Below are 18,260 nucleotides of genomic sequence, written 5' to 3' on the forward strand. Positions count from 1 at the left end.
ATAACTTTGCCAAAATTCGTAAACTAAAAAAAAATCTCTATCATTTTATCAATCTTACACCACACATTTGTTTACTAATTCATTAAACGTAAAGGTTTTTTTTTTTTCCTAAAGAAAATATTTGGAGAAACATTAACAATTAAAAAAAAAAAAAATTAAATTTTGATGTGCAAGGCCACAAAATCATACGTGGCAAACAAGTAGATAATCTAAAATAAATAAAAAAAACAAAAAGGTCAAAATCGACTCAAATCACATTCAATTCAAACGTGGCGAAAGGGAAAATACGATAAATAAATTTATAAAAGAATATATAAATTTTTAAATATTTGAGAATCAATTATATTATATGAGTAAATCACTTTTTGACATTTGACAATTTCTGTTCCTTTAAGAACAAACACTGTATTTGACGACGGACTTCTATGAACTAAAGTATCAACATCTTCCTCTTCTCTCTGTGCAAACTACAACTACAAAAAGAAAACTTTACAGTGATACCCCATTCCCATCAAAACAAAAACATGAACAGAGCAAAACCCATTTCAGAAATTCGCAGGCTTCTTATAAATCAAACCCGAACAATTTTCCTTGTAGAATTTCACGAACAGCAAAAGGATAACGGAATTAAGCACAGAATTGCAAGCCCAAGCGCCAATGCCGTTGCACCCGCCTTTCAGAACGTGAAATGAATACATCCCAAGATGATAGAGCAAGTTACAGGAAAGAAGAGCAGCTTGGCAATTAAGTACGAACGGGAAGCAGGCGGCCGGGAGCCCGACGGCGGTCAAGAATCGGTAACCATAGACGAGGGTATGGAGGAGGGTAGTGGAGAGAATGGCGAGAATTTGAAAAGACTGTGCGAATTCGAGCCAGAGGAAGGAAGTGAGGATGAGGATGGAATGATTGAAGAGGTGGAACAATGGGAGGCGACGGCAGCGGAGGACGGTGAAAAAGGTGCGGAGGAGATGGAGGTATCGAGAGAGGTAAAAAATGTACGACCAGAAGAACACGCGCCCGGAGGGGCGAGTGCCAATTGGAAAACAGAGCAGCCATTGAAATGGGGTGGTTCTGGTTCTGCTCCGTCGCCAGAGCCACCGGGTGTCACGAATCTCGGCCGCAGCGGAGAAGAGGATACCAGCGAAGATGACGGCGGAGATTACAGCCATGGAGAGACTGTGAACGGCCGGAATCAGGCCGAGTGGGACCGGGCGATCGCGGCGGAGGAGGATCGTAGAAAGACGGAGGAAGACGGCGGCGAGGAGGTAGAGCGTGACGGTGCCGACGAGGAAAGACCACGTGGAGCCCCATGATTGGGAGTGGCTCCATCTGAAATTGACAATGGAAGGGTGCTCCGACAGCCAGTATCGAGAAACCGTCGGCATTGTAATTTTGGGGGCTTTCACAATCAAAACAATTTGAGTACATTATATATATAAAAAAACTACTGAAGATGGAAATTACATAAATTTATTATTTGTTTTGAAAATGGAAAAATATGAATATTAAATTTAAATTAGACAGATAGTTAAAAACGTTTCACGAGTAGACGACGCCGACTTGTAAATTGGGCCAATTGGGGGAGGCAAGGACGGTTCGTTTTGTGGGACTAGATTTATTATTGTTTTTTGAAACTTGGTCCTATATTATTGAATTTTTTTAATAATTTATACTTTGTTGTAAATAAATAAATAAATAAATAAAATAAAAGAAGTTGTTAAAAGTCAGGTTCATGCTTCGTATGAAACATGTCCAAACGTTTACGAATATTAAATGCTTACTAAAAAGTAAAAAGTAAAAATTCTCCACCATGATAAAAATGAGTGAAATTATTATTATTATTATTATTATTTGGAATAAATGATTCTTCAATTATTTTGGAAAAAGTGAATATAATTTTCCTTTAAGAAATCAAGCCTAAGGAGGGAGTTGGATTGTCATCCAAGAAAGGAAAAGTGTTGAACATTTGAAAACCCATGTGTAAAATAATTTTTAATTATTGGTCATTCAAACCTTTCAAATTATCAATGGAAAGTATTTTATTATAATAATTAGAGATGCGAGATTTGACTATTTAACTCAAGAGTACGTTTTAATTATTATTGGGATAAAAATATAATTTGATAAATTTAGAAAATGTTGGATAGACTCTATATTCTTGTTTATGTCTTTAAAATCACTATCAATAAATATGTATTTCGTAGGTAATTTGAATTTTGTTTTAAAAAACTCCTTTTCTAATTCTGGTATATTTTTATGTTTTAGTGTATGCATATATTGAACTTGAAATTTAAAATGTAAAATATATTTTTATAGAAATGTTAAATGGAAATTTTGATCCTATGGTTTGAAGAAAATTTGAATGTATTCTTGTTTTTTATAATTATAATTTAGTTTCTATGGTTTAATAAAAATACTCATAAATAGTCCCTACCACATGAACTATATATGAAAATTTTATCAAACCATATAGAATATTTATGAAATTTTATTTAACTATAAGGATTCAATTCTAACTTTTCCAAATCATAGAGACTAAATTCGTAATTAAACCTTAAATAAAACATTAATAGATATAATAATTCGTATTATACACTCAATTCATTTTTCTTTTAAATTAAAATATGTATTATGTTACGTATTATAAATTATATGAAACAAGATAATAATTATACAAAATTTTTAACATACTTTTTTTCATAAATTAATTGATAATAATTTTTATTATCTTTGAATACAAAATAATATTAGATTTTCCGTTACCAGGAATCAAACTCGAGAAATAATAATAGTTTATATTCAACTTAATATTTCACGGGTAAATACAATTCGATTTGTTGGTTTATAAATATATTTCAAACACATTTTCGAACAATTATTTAAATTAAAATTTAATTAAAAAAATTTATACTAAATACATATATAAAAACATGAAATACAATTTTTTTTTCAATTTTTTTTTTCAATTATCTACGAAACAATCCCTTCAACTTTCAACCTTTTTTCCTCTTTTTACTTGGGTTATTTCTTCCATTCATATTCATTTTTAATGGGTTCAACGTGAGGATTCAATTTTCTTTTCTTTTCTTTCTTCTTTTTTTTTTTTTTTTTTAAATGACAACTTACGGATTTATATTTGCTCAGGCATGTTTCCATTTTTTTTTAATAATAATTTGGTTTAAATACTACTTCGATCTCTATACTTTTGATTTTGGTTCGTTTTGGTATTTGTTTTTTCAACTTTGATTCGTTTTGATATTTGTACTTTCAAAATATTCATTTTGCATCATACTCTCAACCTTGGTTTGCTTTCCATACTTCTAAAAAGTAACCATTTTAGTCCCTTAAAAATAAAAATGAAAAGATCAAAACATTCCATTTTTTAAAGTACACAAACTAAAATAAATATTTTCAAAATATAAGAACCAAAATGAATAAAAGTAGAAAAGTAAAAAGTACAAAAAGCAATATTTGAACCTAATAATTTTATTTAAAGTCAATAAGATTTTCTATTTTTTTTAAAAAATCCTTTTTAGTTCATCACGTGTTGTGCAAATTGAAACCTGATAAGATTTGAATATATATATATATATATATTAGACTGGACTCAAATTTCACTTGAAATCTTTGAATTTTGAAAAAAACTAATCAATAATTTTTTTGTGCAAAAGCTTAGATTTCAATGAAATTGGTGAGTTTTTAGAAATTTTGATGCTAGTCTGGGTTTAAAATACTAATTTTAAAATGGTGGGTGAATCAGTAAAAAAAAAAAAAGAAAAATAATAATCAAAGGTGCAAATTAAGAGTGTTTATGGGTTGGATTGAGTTAAGTTAGGGTTGGGTTGAGTTGGTTCAGCTTAATCAGATCATTTATTTAAAATTTTGTTTAAAAAGAAGTAAAACGTAAATATGTAAAAATCCAATTTAATTATTTTTATTTATTAAATTAAAACTAACAATTCAATCTCACTTTATATAGTGAAAATTTTGTTTTTAGAATGTAAATAAACTAATTTAAAAGTTGTTGAAGAAAAAAATATTAAAAAAATATTGGAATCAAATAAAATTAAAATAAATATATGTATAAATAATTGTGTTATAAGTAGATAAAAAATATATTTTAAAGTTAATAAAAAATTCGGATTAGTTCGAGTTATATGAGGTGAAATCATACACCAACTCAATCCATAAAAATTTTCATTTATATGAGTTGATAACTCAATCCAAGTTGTACTTGGGTTAAATTGGGTTGATAGATTTTTTCGGATCATCGAATTTTTTAAACACCCTAATGCAAATTGCAAAATTCATCTAAGCTTTAAGGCTGAATTTGATAAAATGAAAATTTTGTATGGAAATGGATACAATTTATTTTTCCTTACTTCGACTATATATAATATCGATGCTCTCTTTTACACCGCTAATAGTTTGAAGATATAACCCAGTAATCTGATGACACGTGGGAACAAGTTGACAATCACGGGGAAAGTGCAGTGAATATTGTTTAGGGCACACGGCTGCGAGAAGCTTCCATTTTCAAACGTATATGTTTCGTTTTTCCGTCAAACGCGTTCGTCTCCAGTTTTTAGATTTGCTTTTTGATCCATATCGGAACGCAGGATCGGCCGGTTTGTTCTTCTTAATCACTAGGTTCGTTTCATTTTTCCGATTCTTTTTGTAATTCTAGTTTAATTGATGAGTTCTTTTGTTCTTTTGTTGGATTGTTTCCGTTGAATTTAATTCTCTTGGTCTCTGCTTGGGGATTTTGAAACCCTAGGATTCGAGATTCGGTTGTATATTTCTCGTTTGTATTGCTGTGCTTGTAGATCCATTGCTATGATGGTTGATTCTCTTTAGGTTCGCCTGTTGTTTCCGTTTGGTAGAAGGATTTTTCTCTCGACTTTGGTGGATTTTTTTTTTTTTTTTTTTTTTTTTTTTTTTTTTTTTTTTTTTATCTCAATTTTGTGTTGTAATGTGATTCAATAGGTGGGGTGTGTAGATATGGCGAGCGGGTTTGGGGAATCGACAAGTAGGCAACCTCAAAGCCCTTCTTGTTCCGACAACAATGGTGATGCTAGTAATTTTGAGTGCAATATTTGCCTGGATTTAGCTCAAGATCCTATTGTAACCCTATGTGGTCATCTTTTCTGTTGGCCATGCCTTTATAAGTGGCTGCATATTCATTCCCATCCCCAGGAATGTCCAGTTTGCAAGGCTATCATAGAAGAGCAAAAATTGGTTCCTTTATATGGTAGGGGTAAGACATCGACTGACCCAAGATCAAAAAGTATTCCTGGAATTAACATTCCTAATCGGCCTGCGGGACAGAGACCCGAAGCAGCAGGTCCTCCTCCAGAACCAAATCCTTTTCCTCACAATGGGTTTGGATTCATGGGAGGTCTTGGAGGGTTTGCTCCAATGGCGTCGACGAGGTTTGGCAATTTCACGTTGTCTGCAGCTTTTGGTGGTCTTGTCCCATCTTTATTCAACTTTCAGATGCATGGATACGCAGATCCAAGCATGTACGGTGCAGGTGCTAACTTTCCATACGGGTTTCCTAACATGTTTCATGGTAGCCATGGTCACGCCCATGGATACTATCACCAGCTCCGTCAAGGTCAGCAAGATTATTATCTGAAGCGGCTGCTTTTGTTTATTGGTTTTTGTGTTCTTCTTGCCCTAATCTGGCAATAGATGAAAGGGTCCATTAGGGCTTATATTGCTTCGTGGTGTTTAGTGTATTCAACCTCTAATGTAAGAATTGAAAGGGGGAAAAAAACAACTGGTACATGGTCAAAAAAAAAAAAAAAAAAAAAAAAAAGAATCTGCTGGTACATTGTCTTGATATCTCATCATTCGTCCTGATTAGTCTTACTGTATGTTGAATGGACACCAACTTTCTATGCTTAGGCATGGTGAACATCAGCTGACATGCTTATGCAATTGTATTTGGAAGTTTCCATTTATGCATATATATAATACACACACATTTATTTGCTGACCACCAAATGCAATCAGATGCAATGTGAACAAACTACATGCTCTGGTTTCATTCTCTCTGAGATGGTTTATTTGCCTAAGTGGTTTCTTTAGTGGTCTTACCTAATGGCTAATGCACTACTTGCGCTATGGTTTCCTGTTTTTTTTTTTTTTTTGGTCAGTATATCTTTGGTTGATTCTTGGTGAAGAAGTTAGGATGCTAATGGGCTGCTGCTGCACATGGTATTTAATGGTGTTTTGCTATGGTTGTATCCATGTTTATTGTTTCAATTAACAATTCTTGCTTGCTATTTGTTTCCTTTCCCCAATTCTCAAATTCCAGTTTGGTTTATGCTTGAATTTTACTTGCACCTAGCTTCATGTAACATGTCATGATAGACCATGTTTATCGGAAGAGTGCAGAGAAGAGTAGGTGCTTGCTATTGATGCTAGATGTCAACTGAACTTATATAAGATATGCTGTGGCTTGTAGAGCTCAATTGTCTGATGTTATCTTTCTTCTTAAGCCTGGAATATTATATGAAGCATGACAGTATATAGTGGTTGACACGTTATATATTTTCATCTATTACTTTGTTATGGTTCATCTTTTGAAGACTAGACAATATTTTAATTGCTCAGAATGTATTTTTCTCTTCTTTTTAAAGCATAGCTTGTAGAGTTATTTGAAGATAGTTTGTAAGCATCCTTTAGGAGGAGTGTCAAGGGGGTGGCCTCTCTGTCCCCGTCCCCACTCCCAAATCACTCATCACTAAATGTTGTGGGGACAGGGAGCACAAACCATGTCCCCAAAATTAGAACAGGAAACATTTCCTTACCCTCTGCCCAAAGTTGAGACTCTTAGGGCCTCTGAGCGTGACATTCCTAGCTTAGAAAGAAGGAATTGAGGTTCCGTTTGTTGGTCTCACTTGATAAGTAATTTTAGTATTTTATTCTTAATATTTGGATCGGTTCATTTTTTTTTTTTTTTGGAAAATTGCGCAAACCACTCTTGTACTATGGGGTTTGTTGTAATGATACCTATAAACTTTTTCATCGATCAATTAACTCCTTAGAGTTTAACAAGTGTTGCAATCATGTCTTTATATTAGTTAATCTTAAATTAGAAAAGGACAAATATGTCCATTCACTCAATCTTTCTCTCGCTTCTAAAAAAAACCTTTTCACCTATTTTGTATCGGAGGATCACTTATGTTTGAAAGTGTGCATGTGTATTGTTAGTGGGGATTTGTTGGACGATTTACAATGCATTGGGGAGCTTGTCGGGGTTGAACATCGTTTGTCATATCAGTTCATTGGTGGTGGGCAACTATTGTTCATCAGGAGTCGTGTGTCGTACAGGAGTTTGTCAAAGGTTTGGTCTTGTATCCGTGGTTATTCACCAAAATCGCTCTAAGACATTTGTTGGATATGAGATCAAAAGGGTTGTTATTCGTCGCATCTGATTCGATGGAGGCAAAGAGCTACATGTGCGTTATTGAATTTGTCGGAGGTTGTGGGTGGTTGCTATTTTGGACTTTACCGGGGTTCACAGTGTTTGGTCTAGAATTCATGGGTATTTGCTCGAGGAGATCTAATGTCGCATGGGTATTCGTCGAAAGACTACCACTTTTGTGGGTGTTGTCAGAGTATTAGTCCAGAGATTTTTTCATCGTCGAATTAAAAACCTATGCACAAATCGCTGACCGACATAAGAAACCTTCTTTTAGAAATAGGTGAGAATGTTTTTTTTAAGAGAGAGGAAGGTTGAGTGGATGGATGTGTTTGTCATTTTTTAATTGAAGATCAACTAACAAAAGGACATAATTGCAACACTTGATAAATTACATGGGTTAATTGATCAATTTAAAATTTTATGGGTGCGATTGCAACAAACTCCTTAGTTTAGGGATGGTTTGTGCAATTTCCCCAACCTCTTCCTCCTATTTTTAACAATGATTTTATTTTTATTTTGCTAAAAAGTAATTGAATTATTAGTCAAATATAAAAAAGAGACCTTTCTAAAATGTAATAGGGCTAATTCTGATGTTGACATGTTTTTATTTTCAAATTATTTTTTAAACAAAATGATGTTGATAGTCTTTCTTAAAAAAATCTTGGAAATTATGCCATTTGCATTCTTTAAATAAATAAATTTCTTCTTATTATTAGTTTTATTATAATTAGTAATTTAGTGATATTTTGTGGATTTTTTTATATATGTTTTATTTTTCCTTGATATTTTTACTATGACTTGGCCATTAATTAATAATAGTTTGTGCCAAAAGGTAAATTATTGTAGGCTTGAAAATTGAATTAGGGTGTATAAAATTTAATTATTTAAACTCAGGTCTTTTTTAAATTTTGATAACATTTTTATCTTTCGTTTCCGCGCGCCCCCCCCCCCCCCCCAAAAAAAAAAAAAAAAATTTATATTATCACTTCCTTTATTTACTCTCAGTTATTTGGTAGAGTCAATTTTAAAATGTTATTTAAAGTTTAAAATAAAGAAAATGTTTTTAGCAACTACTACTCTTCTTTAACCATTCCTCAAAGATATATTGTAGTCCACTCTAATCATATAGAAAAATATAAACAAAAAGAAAAAAATTAAAATAGAAGAAAAAAGAGTTTGAGAAGTGTCAAATTATAGTTGGACAATTGGATGCATTGTACAAGGATATGTTTGAGTGTATTTAAATATATTTTTTTAGGATGGTATAGAAAGTAGATAACAAAACAAAAAATTTAAAAGAACCATATAATTATATTTAATGAAACTACATTTTTCATAAGCAAAAAAGTGTGATATAGTGACCCTAACAGTCTTGCACACAGGATGTAGACTATATATCAATGTGTTGTCTAATCTAAAATTGGAGAAATTATTAAAGTGTACCATGTGGAGACTTAAGAGGAATTTTACAAACTCCACAACTTTCTTCTAAATCAATAAAGTATTGGGAATAATTTTCAATTTTTCTTTAGTTATCTTCTCAAACTATATAATTTTCTGTCTTTAAATTTATCCATTTTTAGCTTGCCATTATGTCTTAATTACTTATGTATGGGTAGGTAATCGAACTATTATTTTATGCACAAAAATTAAATCAAAGAAATTTTATACGGTTTTTCTCCTTTTAAACCCAACGTATAGTTCAACGTATGTACGTGTTTAAGATTGTATCAATATAAATCTTAAATTTTAATAATTGTATCAATCTACACTATTAACTCTTGAACTTGTTTTACTAATTACTTAATTTTAAATTCTCTTAAGTAAGTGTTTAAGGTGTGTATTAACAATAATGAAAAAAGTAAGCTAAGTATGTTTAATTAAATGACGTCTCTAGAATGTGAGAGAAGGAAAATTTTTTAAGTGTTACGAGTATATTCGTCCAGGTTGTGAACATAGTCGACGCATAGAGAGTTGAGAATAACAATGATAAGCTGGAAAGGGCAAGAAAATATGTTAAGTGTGGAATGTTGAGTCTAGTGGAGTAGGAGAAAGTTGATACTCAGTGGAAGTATAGGACTCCATGCGTTGGAGCTAAGAGGCGCCATATGACCAATTATGTTGAACTATGCAGCAAAAGATTATGCGTTGTAGAGAGAAGACTTGAGTAGCCACAAGGCCATGCAATGAAGTTAAGTTAAAGAATTCGACCTAATTGATGAGTAAGTAATTCAGGTGACAGTCTTGTGGATGTCAATGGAAGGATAAGCATGTTAGGTGGCAAATGTTTTCTAATACCTAAGTGAGTGAGTGTTGTTGCCATCTGAAGATTATGAAGGTTGAAGAATTCTCAACAAATTGCTCAATATCCTTGTCTACAATCACTACACGAGATGAACAAAGGAGATTTCAGGAATCCCTCATTAATTCTAGAGGAAATAATGTTCAAATTCTAAGGTAAGTAAAAGATAAGATGTTTTTGAGCAATTTCCTTAAAGAGAGTTTAGTTTCTATTAATGTTGGAATTAAAGTTAAGAAACTTGGAAGATTGAATTTGGAATGATGTTATGGATGAATAAGCAGGCAGTTGTATACGAAGAACAAGCAACCAGCTGACCCAGTAATGTTATGCATTGACGCATACAACATAGTCAATTCACAACAAATGCGCTTGGAGTATGTTGCACAGTAGGCATTCATCACATAGGCCAAGAAGGTGTTTCGACGCTTATTCGAAAGACTTTGAGGAAGGATTCCCAATTATCAGCCAAGTTTTAAGGTAAGTCAGCCGATGCGGTGAAGATGGTTTCGATGCATCGATTATGATGCAAAGAATTGTTAGTATGCGGTGAGGTTAAGTTATGCGTTAAGCTCAAAAGGGAGCTAATTATGCTGACCAAGGGACCTTTCCTTTTCAGGACAAACTCAAATAGCAGAGGCGTAGAAACCCCTTGGATAAGTAGCTTAAGACAATGAGTGACAAGTTTTAATAAATGTTTTCTAATGCGAGTTTTATAAATAAATTCTACATAACAGTTCATATGAATTTTATATCATGATTATCTTCACTGCATGCTTTAAAAATGAACGTTGATCGCATGATTTATGTTTTTAAATGATGAAGTTATTTATGAGTTCAACATGCGTTTTACAGTAAGCCTATGCTATGTTGTACTGCATGAGGAAAATTTATCAAGGAAATTATATAAGCATACTCCATGTTTTGCAAGGTATTATGCGATGATATGAAATCATGAAGTGAGATAATTTCTAATGCATAATTTGTATATGTTTTTAAATGTTTAAATGTTTGTGTCTTGTATAAATCCCACTCCAATGTTGGTACCAAAGGTATGGTAAGTTATCTAGATTTCAGTGATGTTAGGGATCCTTGGTACCGAAGGTATAATAAGGTGGTCAGAATCCAATTTAACTCTGATTATGTTATCGATGTTGATGATATTGAGCAAAATGGCTCTCTCTCAACTAAGGTTATTAGGGATTGAGCAAAAGGGCTTTCCCACATGTTCAGGCAGTAGAGTAGTGAAGTTTTTTAGAAATATGCTAAAGAGTTTATTTTGAGGTTATATGATATATTTCTATTATTTTAGTTCCATTTCTAAAACTCCGATTATGATTTTATAACTGTTTCCTTGATAAGCAAATTCACGTTATTTGATAAGCAAATTCACGTTATTTATGATTTAAAATACGTTTTATTTAAGATAGTCACTCACTAGGTTTCCTAGCTCACTCTTTTAAAATGTTTTCCTCCCCAAGTAACGGTCGACGTCTCGAGGCCTAGCAGTTCTGTCAGTCAGTCACTTCTCAGACCCATAAAGACTGGAAGTTTAGGTGGCTCATCATGTTCTGTATTTAGTTTTCATGTTAATGTCAGAGGGAATATGGTAGAGTTTGTGTTGAATAGTTGTTGTTAATAAGTTTGGTTTTTGAACTGTTATGTATGTTGAAGTTAATATTTATGATTAGCAATAAACTATATGTTTAAAGTTGTTGCTGAAATTATGTGTTAAGTTCTAGACAATCATAAAATGCTAATCAGGTTTAACAGGCTTTCAGGAATATGTTGGGTAGTAGTTGTCATAAAATGGGTGGCCATTGTTGTCTTCACATCTTTTCTTGGATTAAGAGGTTAATCTGGGAAGAGGTGTGACATACATCCTCTAGATTTCATTCATAAATTATCATATGAGATTAACAGTGTAGATTATTTCTTAATTAAGATTACTTTTGAAAATTAATAATGCATTAATTATTATATGTGTATAAACTTCTTGAAATATCATATTAAGAAATGGACAGTTGTGTTGGGGTTGATGCCTTAAAGTCTTTGTGTTTTGTAGTTTGTAAACAGATTGTACGAACGTTTGTGTTGTATAATATATGATATTTACTTCACATCTTGGTTTTGTTCAGTTGTATGTTTTATTTTCTTTTCCACAAACCAATAAACATAAAATCTCTAGTTATCTGTATGTAACTTAAGCATGTATGTGGTGACATACATGTGGATCATGTCTTAAGTGATAATCAAAATGGTCTATAGTATATGGATATAGGAAGGAAACCTTATCGTGGTAACGCTACGGATGCGGCCCGCTTTGTGGAATGGTCACAAGTATTGTGACTTGTCACAAATGGTCTGATCTTGATCATTCATGTAGGGGACATGCGAGCAGGGCGTCTTATACAAAGAGTTTATATAAGACCCGACCATGAAGTGTTAACGTCTCGTTATATAACACCGTTCATGAATGAGATTTCACTTTACTAGGATGACCATAGGTAACATGACCTCAATTCTGAGTGAGTTGGGAACTCCTACCATTGAGGGCGGTCCTTTGATTTGTATGGGTGCGAGTGGCTAGGTCGCCGATTCAAACCTACCATTTTGGGGATTCGTCTGATTTGGGAGTTGAGAACTTAGTTACACAAGATGAAATTCACTCATTCCCCGAACCAAGGGCAAGTAGATAAATAGCTAGGACTTGAACGATGTGGTGCCATACACCTTCTTTTGGCCTGAGAGGTGTTCACACATAGTTGGACTATGTTGTATTGTTCATTAGAGGAATCAATGGTACTTAAGGAGTGAGATGTAATTACAGGAGCAAAATAGTAAATTGGCCCAGCTGTACTTACGAGCATCTGGGAAGGGTCATCGTACTCATGATTGGTTATATCCGATGGACACAGAAATATATCTGTGATAAGAAGAGTTCAACTGTTGGTCTTTAGTGGAATGTCTGGCAGTTAACGAATGGTGGATCTCGTGGCTAAAGAGTCTAGTCAGCTATTCACGTACCGTTGGAGCTTCGAGCCACAGGTCCATAAGATTTCCTAGGTAGCTTAGATAAAGTCGAGAATCAGTTCTTGGGTTAGTTTGAAATCTTGAAATTGACAAGAGGGAGAACTAGTTAATTATACATGATATGATTGACTAAATGTATGAGATACATTATTTTTGGAGAAAATTAGATATAAATATGATTTATATCAAGTGGAGAAGAAATTACTATAGTAGATATATGATATCAAACTATAGGGTAAGAATATAATATGATTATATTCATTTATTAATTAAATTTATTAATTATATGATAATTAGCCGAAATCCTCTCCTCGATCGTGCATTAGTGGGAATTCAGTATTCGGTTATTGTAACTGAATAATAAAACGAAAATTTGTTTCATTTTTGCAATGAATTCGTAAAAATTCGCAGTCGGTGTGAAAACGTCTTGATCGCTTAGCTGAGAGCCTATACGATAGAGCTTCATCGCTTAAACGATCGCACACCCGCATATAAATGATTGCAAGCCTTTCTCTAAACGATCGCTTAGCTTTCCTAAACGATCGCCTAGCGTACCGTGTTTTCTAAATGATCATTTACCTATTACTAGACGATCGCTTAGTAAAACCTACACAATCGTATAGCTTTATCGAAACGATAAGCAACCCTGCTATACGATAACAACTTTCTCTCCCACTTGCTTATCGTCTACACGATTAGCCCATTCCTCTGACCTTTACCAAATTCAACAAGTATCACTCTTTGGATTTTCACTCTGAGAATACCAAAGGCTCTAAGTGGTGGTGTCGTCCCCGTTCCTTCTTGCTCGTGCTTGTTCGTGTTGCTGCCGTTCGTGTAGATGATCGTGCTGCCGTAGCCGACTGTTTTGCTGGGCAATAGAGAATGTAAAGGTTCTTCCGCTGCATTGAGTTCGAAATTGAAGAGAGTCTTCAACTGGTATGTGATCTCAATCCCTTTTATTTTATTTATCAAAGCATGCCGTTAATTAGTGTGATATTGCATAACTGTTTGATAGAATGTGTCTGTGGTATTCTAGTCACAATGAAATCGGAAAGGTCCGAACACGCCCATGGCTCTTCGTTAAGAGTTCCTTCAAGTTGAAATTGATGCATAGATGATTTTGATCAAAGAAAGGGACGGACACATTTGAGATGTTGGTATTTTTGACTTCTTAGTCAATGATATATGTTGTTAAGGGTTATCTTCGATCAAGTCCATGCCCAAATAACCCTAGAATTCACGCTTTCCCGAAAGGGAAGAATAATGCCTCGATTGCCAAGACGACAGAGTCGAGCCCATTACCATTTCACGAAAGAGGAAATTCTTGAGCCGAGTACTCGTACACTACAATCTCAACATTATCCTCATGCTAACATCGCTAATAACGTACAAGCCACAAGTGCATGTGGATGATTAGCCTTATAGATATCACATTAAACCACCTCACAAGGTATGCAAAATCTTTGCTTAGCCATATAAAAATACTTCAAATGCTAACTTAGACAGCAAAGTGTACGTGGTGCTGTAGGTCAACTTGGCACAACACTGGTGTCATATACGTGTGGCTTGAACACATTGTCTTTTCGAGATCACATATGTCTTATTTAAAACAATTAAGTTATACCATTCATTTGAATTGTCACCAATGAAATATATTTATAATTGTCAAAGCAAATATAACTCAATTGGCATACCAGACGAATACTCTATCCTCAATTGTATTTTAAAGAGGGAGAAAAAAAAAGAAACATATTTATTAGGGAAATTCTTATAAATAGAGATATCTAAAAAATATTTAGACTTTATAATAAGAAGTTCCAAAAAAAACTTTTGTTATATAGTATAAATAATTTTTTATATTTAAAAAGGTCCTAATACTTATTGCATTTCATTAAAGGGACAAAAAGAACATAATATAAGGAAATGTATAATTTTTTTAAAAAAGCAGTAATAAAATAGGAAAGGACTAAGGGAGGGGGTGAAGCAACAAATTTGGGCTACCCACCACTCAACGCCAATGTGAATACGACATGTCGATTGTCATCTTTCTGGAAGAATGTTACGTCGTGCATGTAAAAGGCATACAAATATTACCATTTGCCCTTTTATCCCTTACCTACTTTTATTTCCACCTTTTCCCCTTTTTATTTGCCTTTTAAACCCCTTCAAAAGATTCTATTTTTCTCTTTTTTTTCTTCTTTTTCAACAATTTTTGCTCTACTTATTTTTTTTTATCTCTCTAAATTATTATAATAATTAACTAAAAGTTGTGATATTCAATAATTTCATAAAAGGTCATATTTATATTAAGATTTCATCATTTTTTTAGGAGTGAAAAGAACTAGTATTATTACTAGAAATAAATATTAATAAATGTTTGTGTACTTGTATATCTATTTCAAATTTATTTTTCGTAGAAATTAAAATCCTAAATTAGGAAGGAGATAAATTAAAACTTAGAAGATGAGTTAATATTTGTTTTTAATTCAAACTTGAATATAATTTAACTAGTATAAATTATATATTATAAAGGAGGTAGCATTGTTTTTCTAATATTTTGTTATATATATTTTTTTAAAAAAATACATTTTGTTCCTAAAACTGTATTAGAAAGTAACATTTTAGTCTCAAAATTACTTTAGCTTATAATAATTTAGTCTATATATATATATATTTTTAATTTACAACAATTTAGTCTTTTAATTTTAATATATAATCAAATTTAAGTATCACTTTTTTTAATAAGGATTAAATATTTATAAACAAAATTGATCCCTATTAATTTTATCAATCAATTACAATATTTGTGCTATTTATTATGAAATATTGATAATATTTTTTCACGACTAAAACTAAATTTTTACAAAATTTGAAAGTATAAAAAATTAAATCCTTACAAATTAAAGTTAAGGAATTAAGATTTTTTTTTAAAAAAAAAACCATTGATAGAAATAGATGATCAAATATTTGAGATTACAATTATTTTTTGTAACATTCCAAGCTTGGATTCAAAATCTAGATTTGACACTTGATAGTCTTAACATTTCCTTGCATCTCTCTTTCGACGGACAATGTCATTCTTACTCATCTTTAACTAATTTTAAGAGTGATGAGGACTATCCTCACAATCCAACAAATATAATGTGGACTTATTTTGTCCTCACTCAAACTTAGCTTTAGATTTCTTATGATTGAGCTACTAAAAAGAAAGATGCACTTTATTGGTATATATGGTAACTATCAATTTTTTAAGTCTTTCTCAACCATACGCTCGTATCCTCAAAATCCTTTCCATTTGAATATGATCGAATTCAATTCATTCATGTAATGTCTCTTCTAAACTTAGGCGTCATAGTTGTTACCTCGAAGGCAGGTAATTTTGTTGTCGATAATTGTAAGATTTACCATAGGTTAATTTCATGATGGGAGGCTTCCAGATACATTTATCATAAGAACCAAGGAAAACATAACATTGAGTTGAGACTTGAGATTCACTTACCTTCATTATTTATTATTATTATTATTATTATTTAAAATGTTGTTGGAATATTTTCTTAAACCCCATTTGAAAGTTAAAGCTACTCACCACCGGCCAGTCCCTATCTCTCACATTCTCACCTTACACATAAAACCCACCTTTTACCTTTCCTCCTTTCCTCACACCCTCTCGCCGGCCGCCGTCATGCTCCAACCGCCGCCGCCAACCTCCCTTCTCTTCCTCCTCTTCTTCTTCTTCATTTCCCCCATAACCGCCGCCAACGCCACCCCTGTATTCAAAGAGGCCCCACAATTCTACAACTCCCCGGATTGCCCCTTGGTCGTCGCCGGAGAGGAAGACAGTAACCGGCTATGCTCTGACTACGGGGTCCATGTGGCGATGACATTGGACACGACATACATTCGAGGGTCTATGGCGGCCATCCTCTCCGTTCTGCAACATTCCTCGTGCCCTCAAAATGTAATATTCCATTTCGTCTCCTCCGCCTCTGCAAACGCGTCGGCTTTACGCGCCACCATTTCCTTCTCCTTCCCTTACCTGAAATTTCAAATCTACCCATTCGACGACGGCGCCGTGTCTCGTCTGATCTCCGCCTCCATTCGTTCGGCCTTGGATTGTCCATTGAACTACGCTCGTAGCTACTTGGCTGACCTCCTCCCCCTCTGCGTTCGCCGTGTCGTCTATCTCGATTCTGATCTAATCCTCGTCGACGATATCGCCAATCTCGCAAATACCCCTCTAAAAGACTCCGTACTCGCCGCCCCTGAGTACTGCAACGCCAATTTCACCTCCTATTTCACTCCCACTTTCTGGTCCAATCCCTCTCTGTCTCTCACCTTCGCCAATCGCAATCCCTGTTACTTCAACACCGGCGTCATGGTCATCGACCTCTCCAGGTGGCGTCTCGGCGACTTCACCGCTAAAATCGAGGAATGGATGGAGCTTCAGAAGCGAATGAGGATCTACGAGCTCGGATCTCTGCCACCGTTCATGCTCGTTTTTGCCGGAAATATTGTACCCGTGGACCACCGGTGGAACCAGCACGGGCTCGGCGGTGATAATTTCAGGGGACTCTGCCGGGATCTGCACCCGGGTCCGGTGAGTCTGTTGCATTGGAGCGGAAAGGGAAAACCGTGGGCCCGGCTCGATGCGAACCGGCCGTGTCCGTTGGACGCTTTGTGGGTCCCTTATGATTTGTTGCAGACTCCATTTTTGTTGGACTCTTGATTGGTTGAAGCTCGTCGGCAACGGTTTGGTATTTAGGATTACAGAGGAAGACGAAGGCCGTCGGTGACGGAGAAGATATGATTGGCCGGAAAATGGAACGGAAATTATGATTTTTGAAAAAATGGTAAATGTTAAAGCTAAATTTTGAGGGAAAAGAAAAATAATAAAGGATAAAAGGAGAACTAATATTTCTGAAGATCAATTTTATGTATGTATAATTGTTGTATTCAAAAGCTTGTATAGTATAGATTTTTATATAAACACTCATTGTCATCAATTTTTTTTTTTAAATAATAATTCTCCTTTTTAAGGTAAAAATTTGAACGTCTCACTTTTTAATTAATTTTATTATTTTTTTGGAAAGAACTATTTACATTTGGTCAATATCCCTATTTAAATTTTCATAAAATTGGAATCTTGATATAACATCTAAAATTTTATATTAGAGTTATTAATTCATGGATTACTTAAAAAGTGAGAAAATTTGATCTAATTAATTTATTTTGACTTGAAAAAATATTTGGGTACTCCCTTGGATGTACATATCTTGATACATCCAAATATAGTCCAGTAAAATATGTTAAGTGGTGGTTCTATTTTTTTTTTAAAAATATTTTTTTTCTAAATTCTAAAATTTTGAATGAAATCGCAAGTTTAAAATTTTTTTAAGCAATAGAGAAAAATTGAGCAGGTTGAAATTAATTTACCTACATGATTCTATAAAATCGACTTCTCATTTATTATAGGAAGATTTATTTTTACTCATG

At 33.5% G+C, this 18,260-nt stretch overlaps 2 protein-coding genes and 1 pseudogene across 3 annotated transcripts; 2 read left to right on the forward strand and 1 right to left on the reverse strand.

The window, feature by feature from the left end:
• Positions 1 to 318: 318 nt before the first annotated feature.
• Positions 319 to 1,398, reverse strand: LOC120076558 (fatty acid elongase 3-like pseudogene; annotated as a pseudogene). The gene has a single exon (XR_016529282.1). The product of XR_016529282.1 is annotated as a fatty acid elongase 3-like pseudogene (transcript).
• A 3,081-nt stretch (positions 1,399 to 4,479) lies between these two features.
• LOC120074973 (RING/U-box superfamily protein) lies at positions 4,480 to 6,001 on the forward strand. Its single transcript, XM_039028095.2, has 2 exons — positions 4,480 to 4,650; positions 4,987 to 6,001. Exon 2 carries the CDS (start codon positions 5,002 to 5,004, stop codon positions 5,692 to 5,694), a length of 693 nt encoding a protein of 230 aa, XP_038884023.1. The 5' UTR covers positions 4,480 to 4,650; positions 4,987 to 5,001; the 3' UTR covers positions 5,695 to 6,001.
• A 10,309-nt stretch (positions 6,002 to 16,310) lies between these two features.
• Positions 16,311 to 17,811, forward strand: LOC120075996 (putative galacturonosyltransferase-like 1). Its single transcript, XM_039029765.2, has one exon. The coding sequence runs from the start codon at positions 16,450 to 16,452 to the stop codon at positions 17,491 to 17,493; it is 1,044 nt and encodes a 347-aa protein (XP_038885693.2). The 5' UTR covers positions 16,311 to 16,449; the 3' UTR covers positions 17,494 to 17,811.
• Positions 17,812 to 18,260: the final 449 nt, after the last annotated feature.

This window comes from Benincasa hispida, chromosome 4 (genome assembly GCF_027475165.1).
Source record: "Benincasa hispida cultivar pf3 chromosome 4, pf3_genome.v1.1, whole genome shotgun sequence".
NCBI classification, from domain to species: Eukaryota; Viridiplantae; Streptophyta; class Magnoliopsida; order Cucurbitales; family Cucurbitaceae; genus Benincasa; species Benincasa hispida.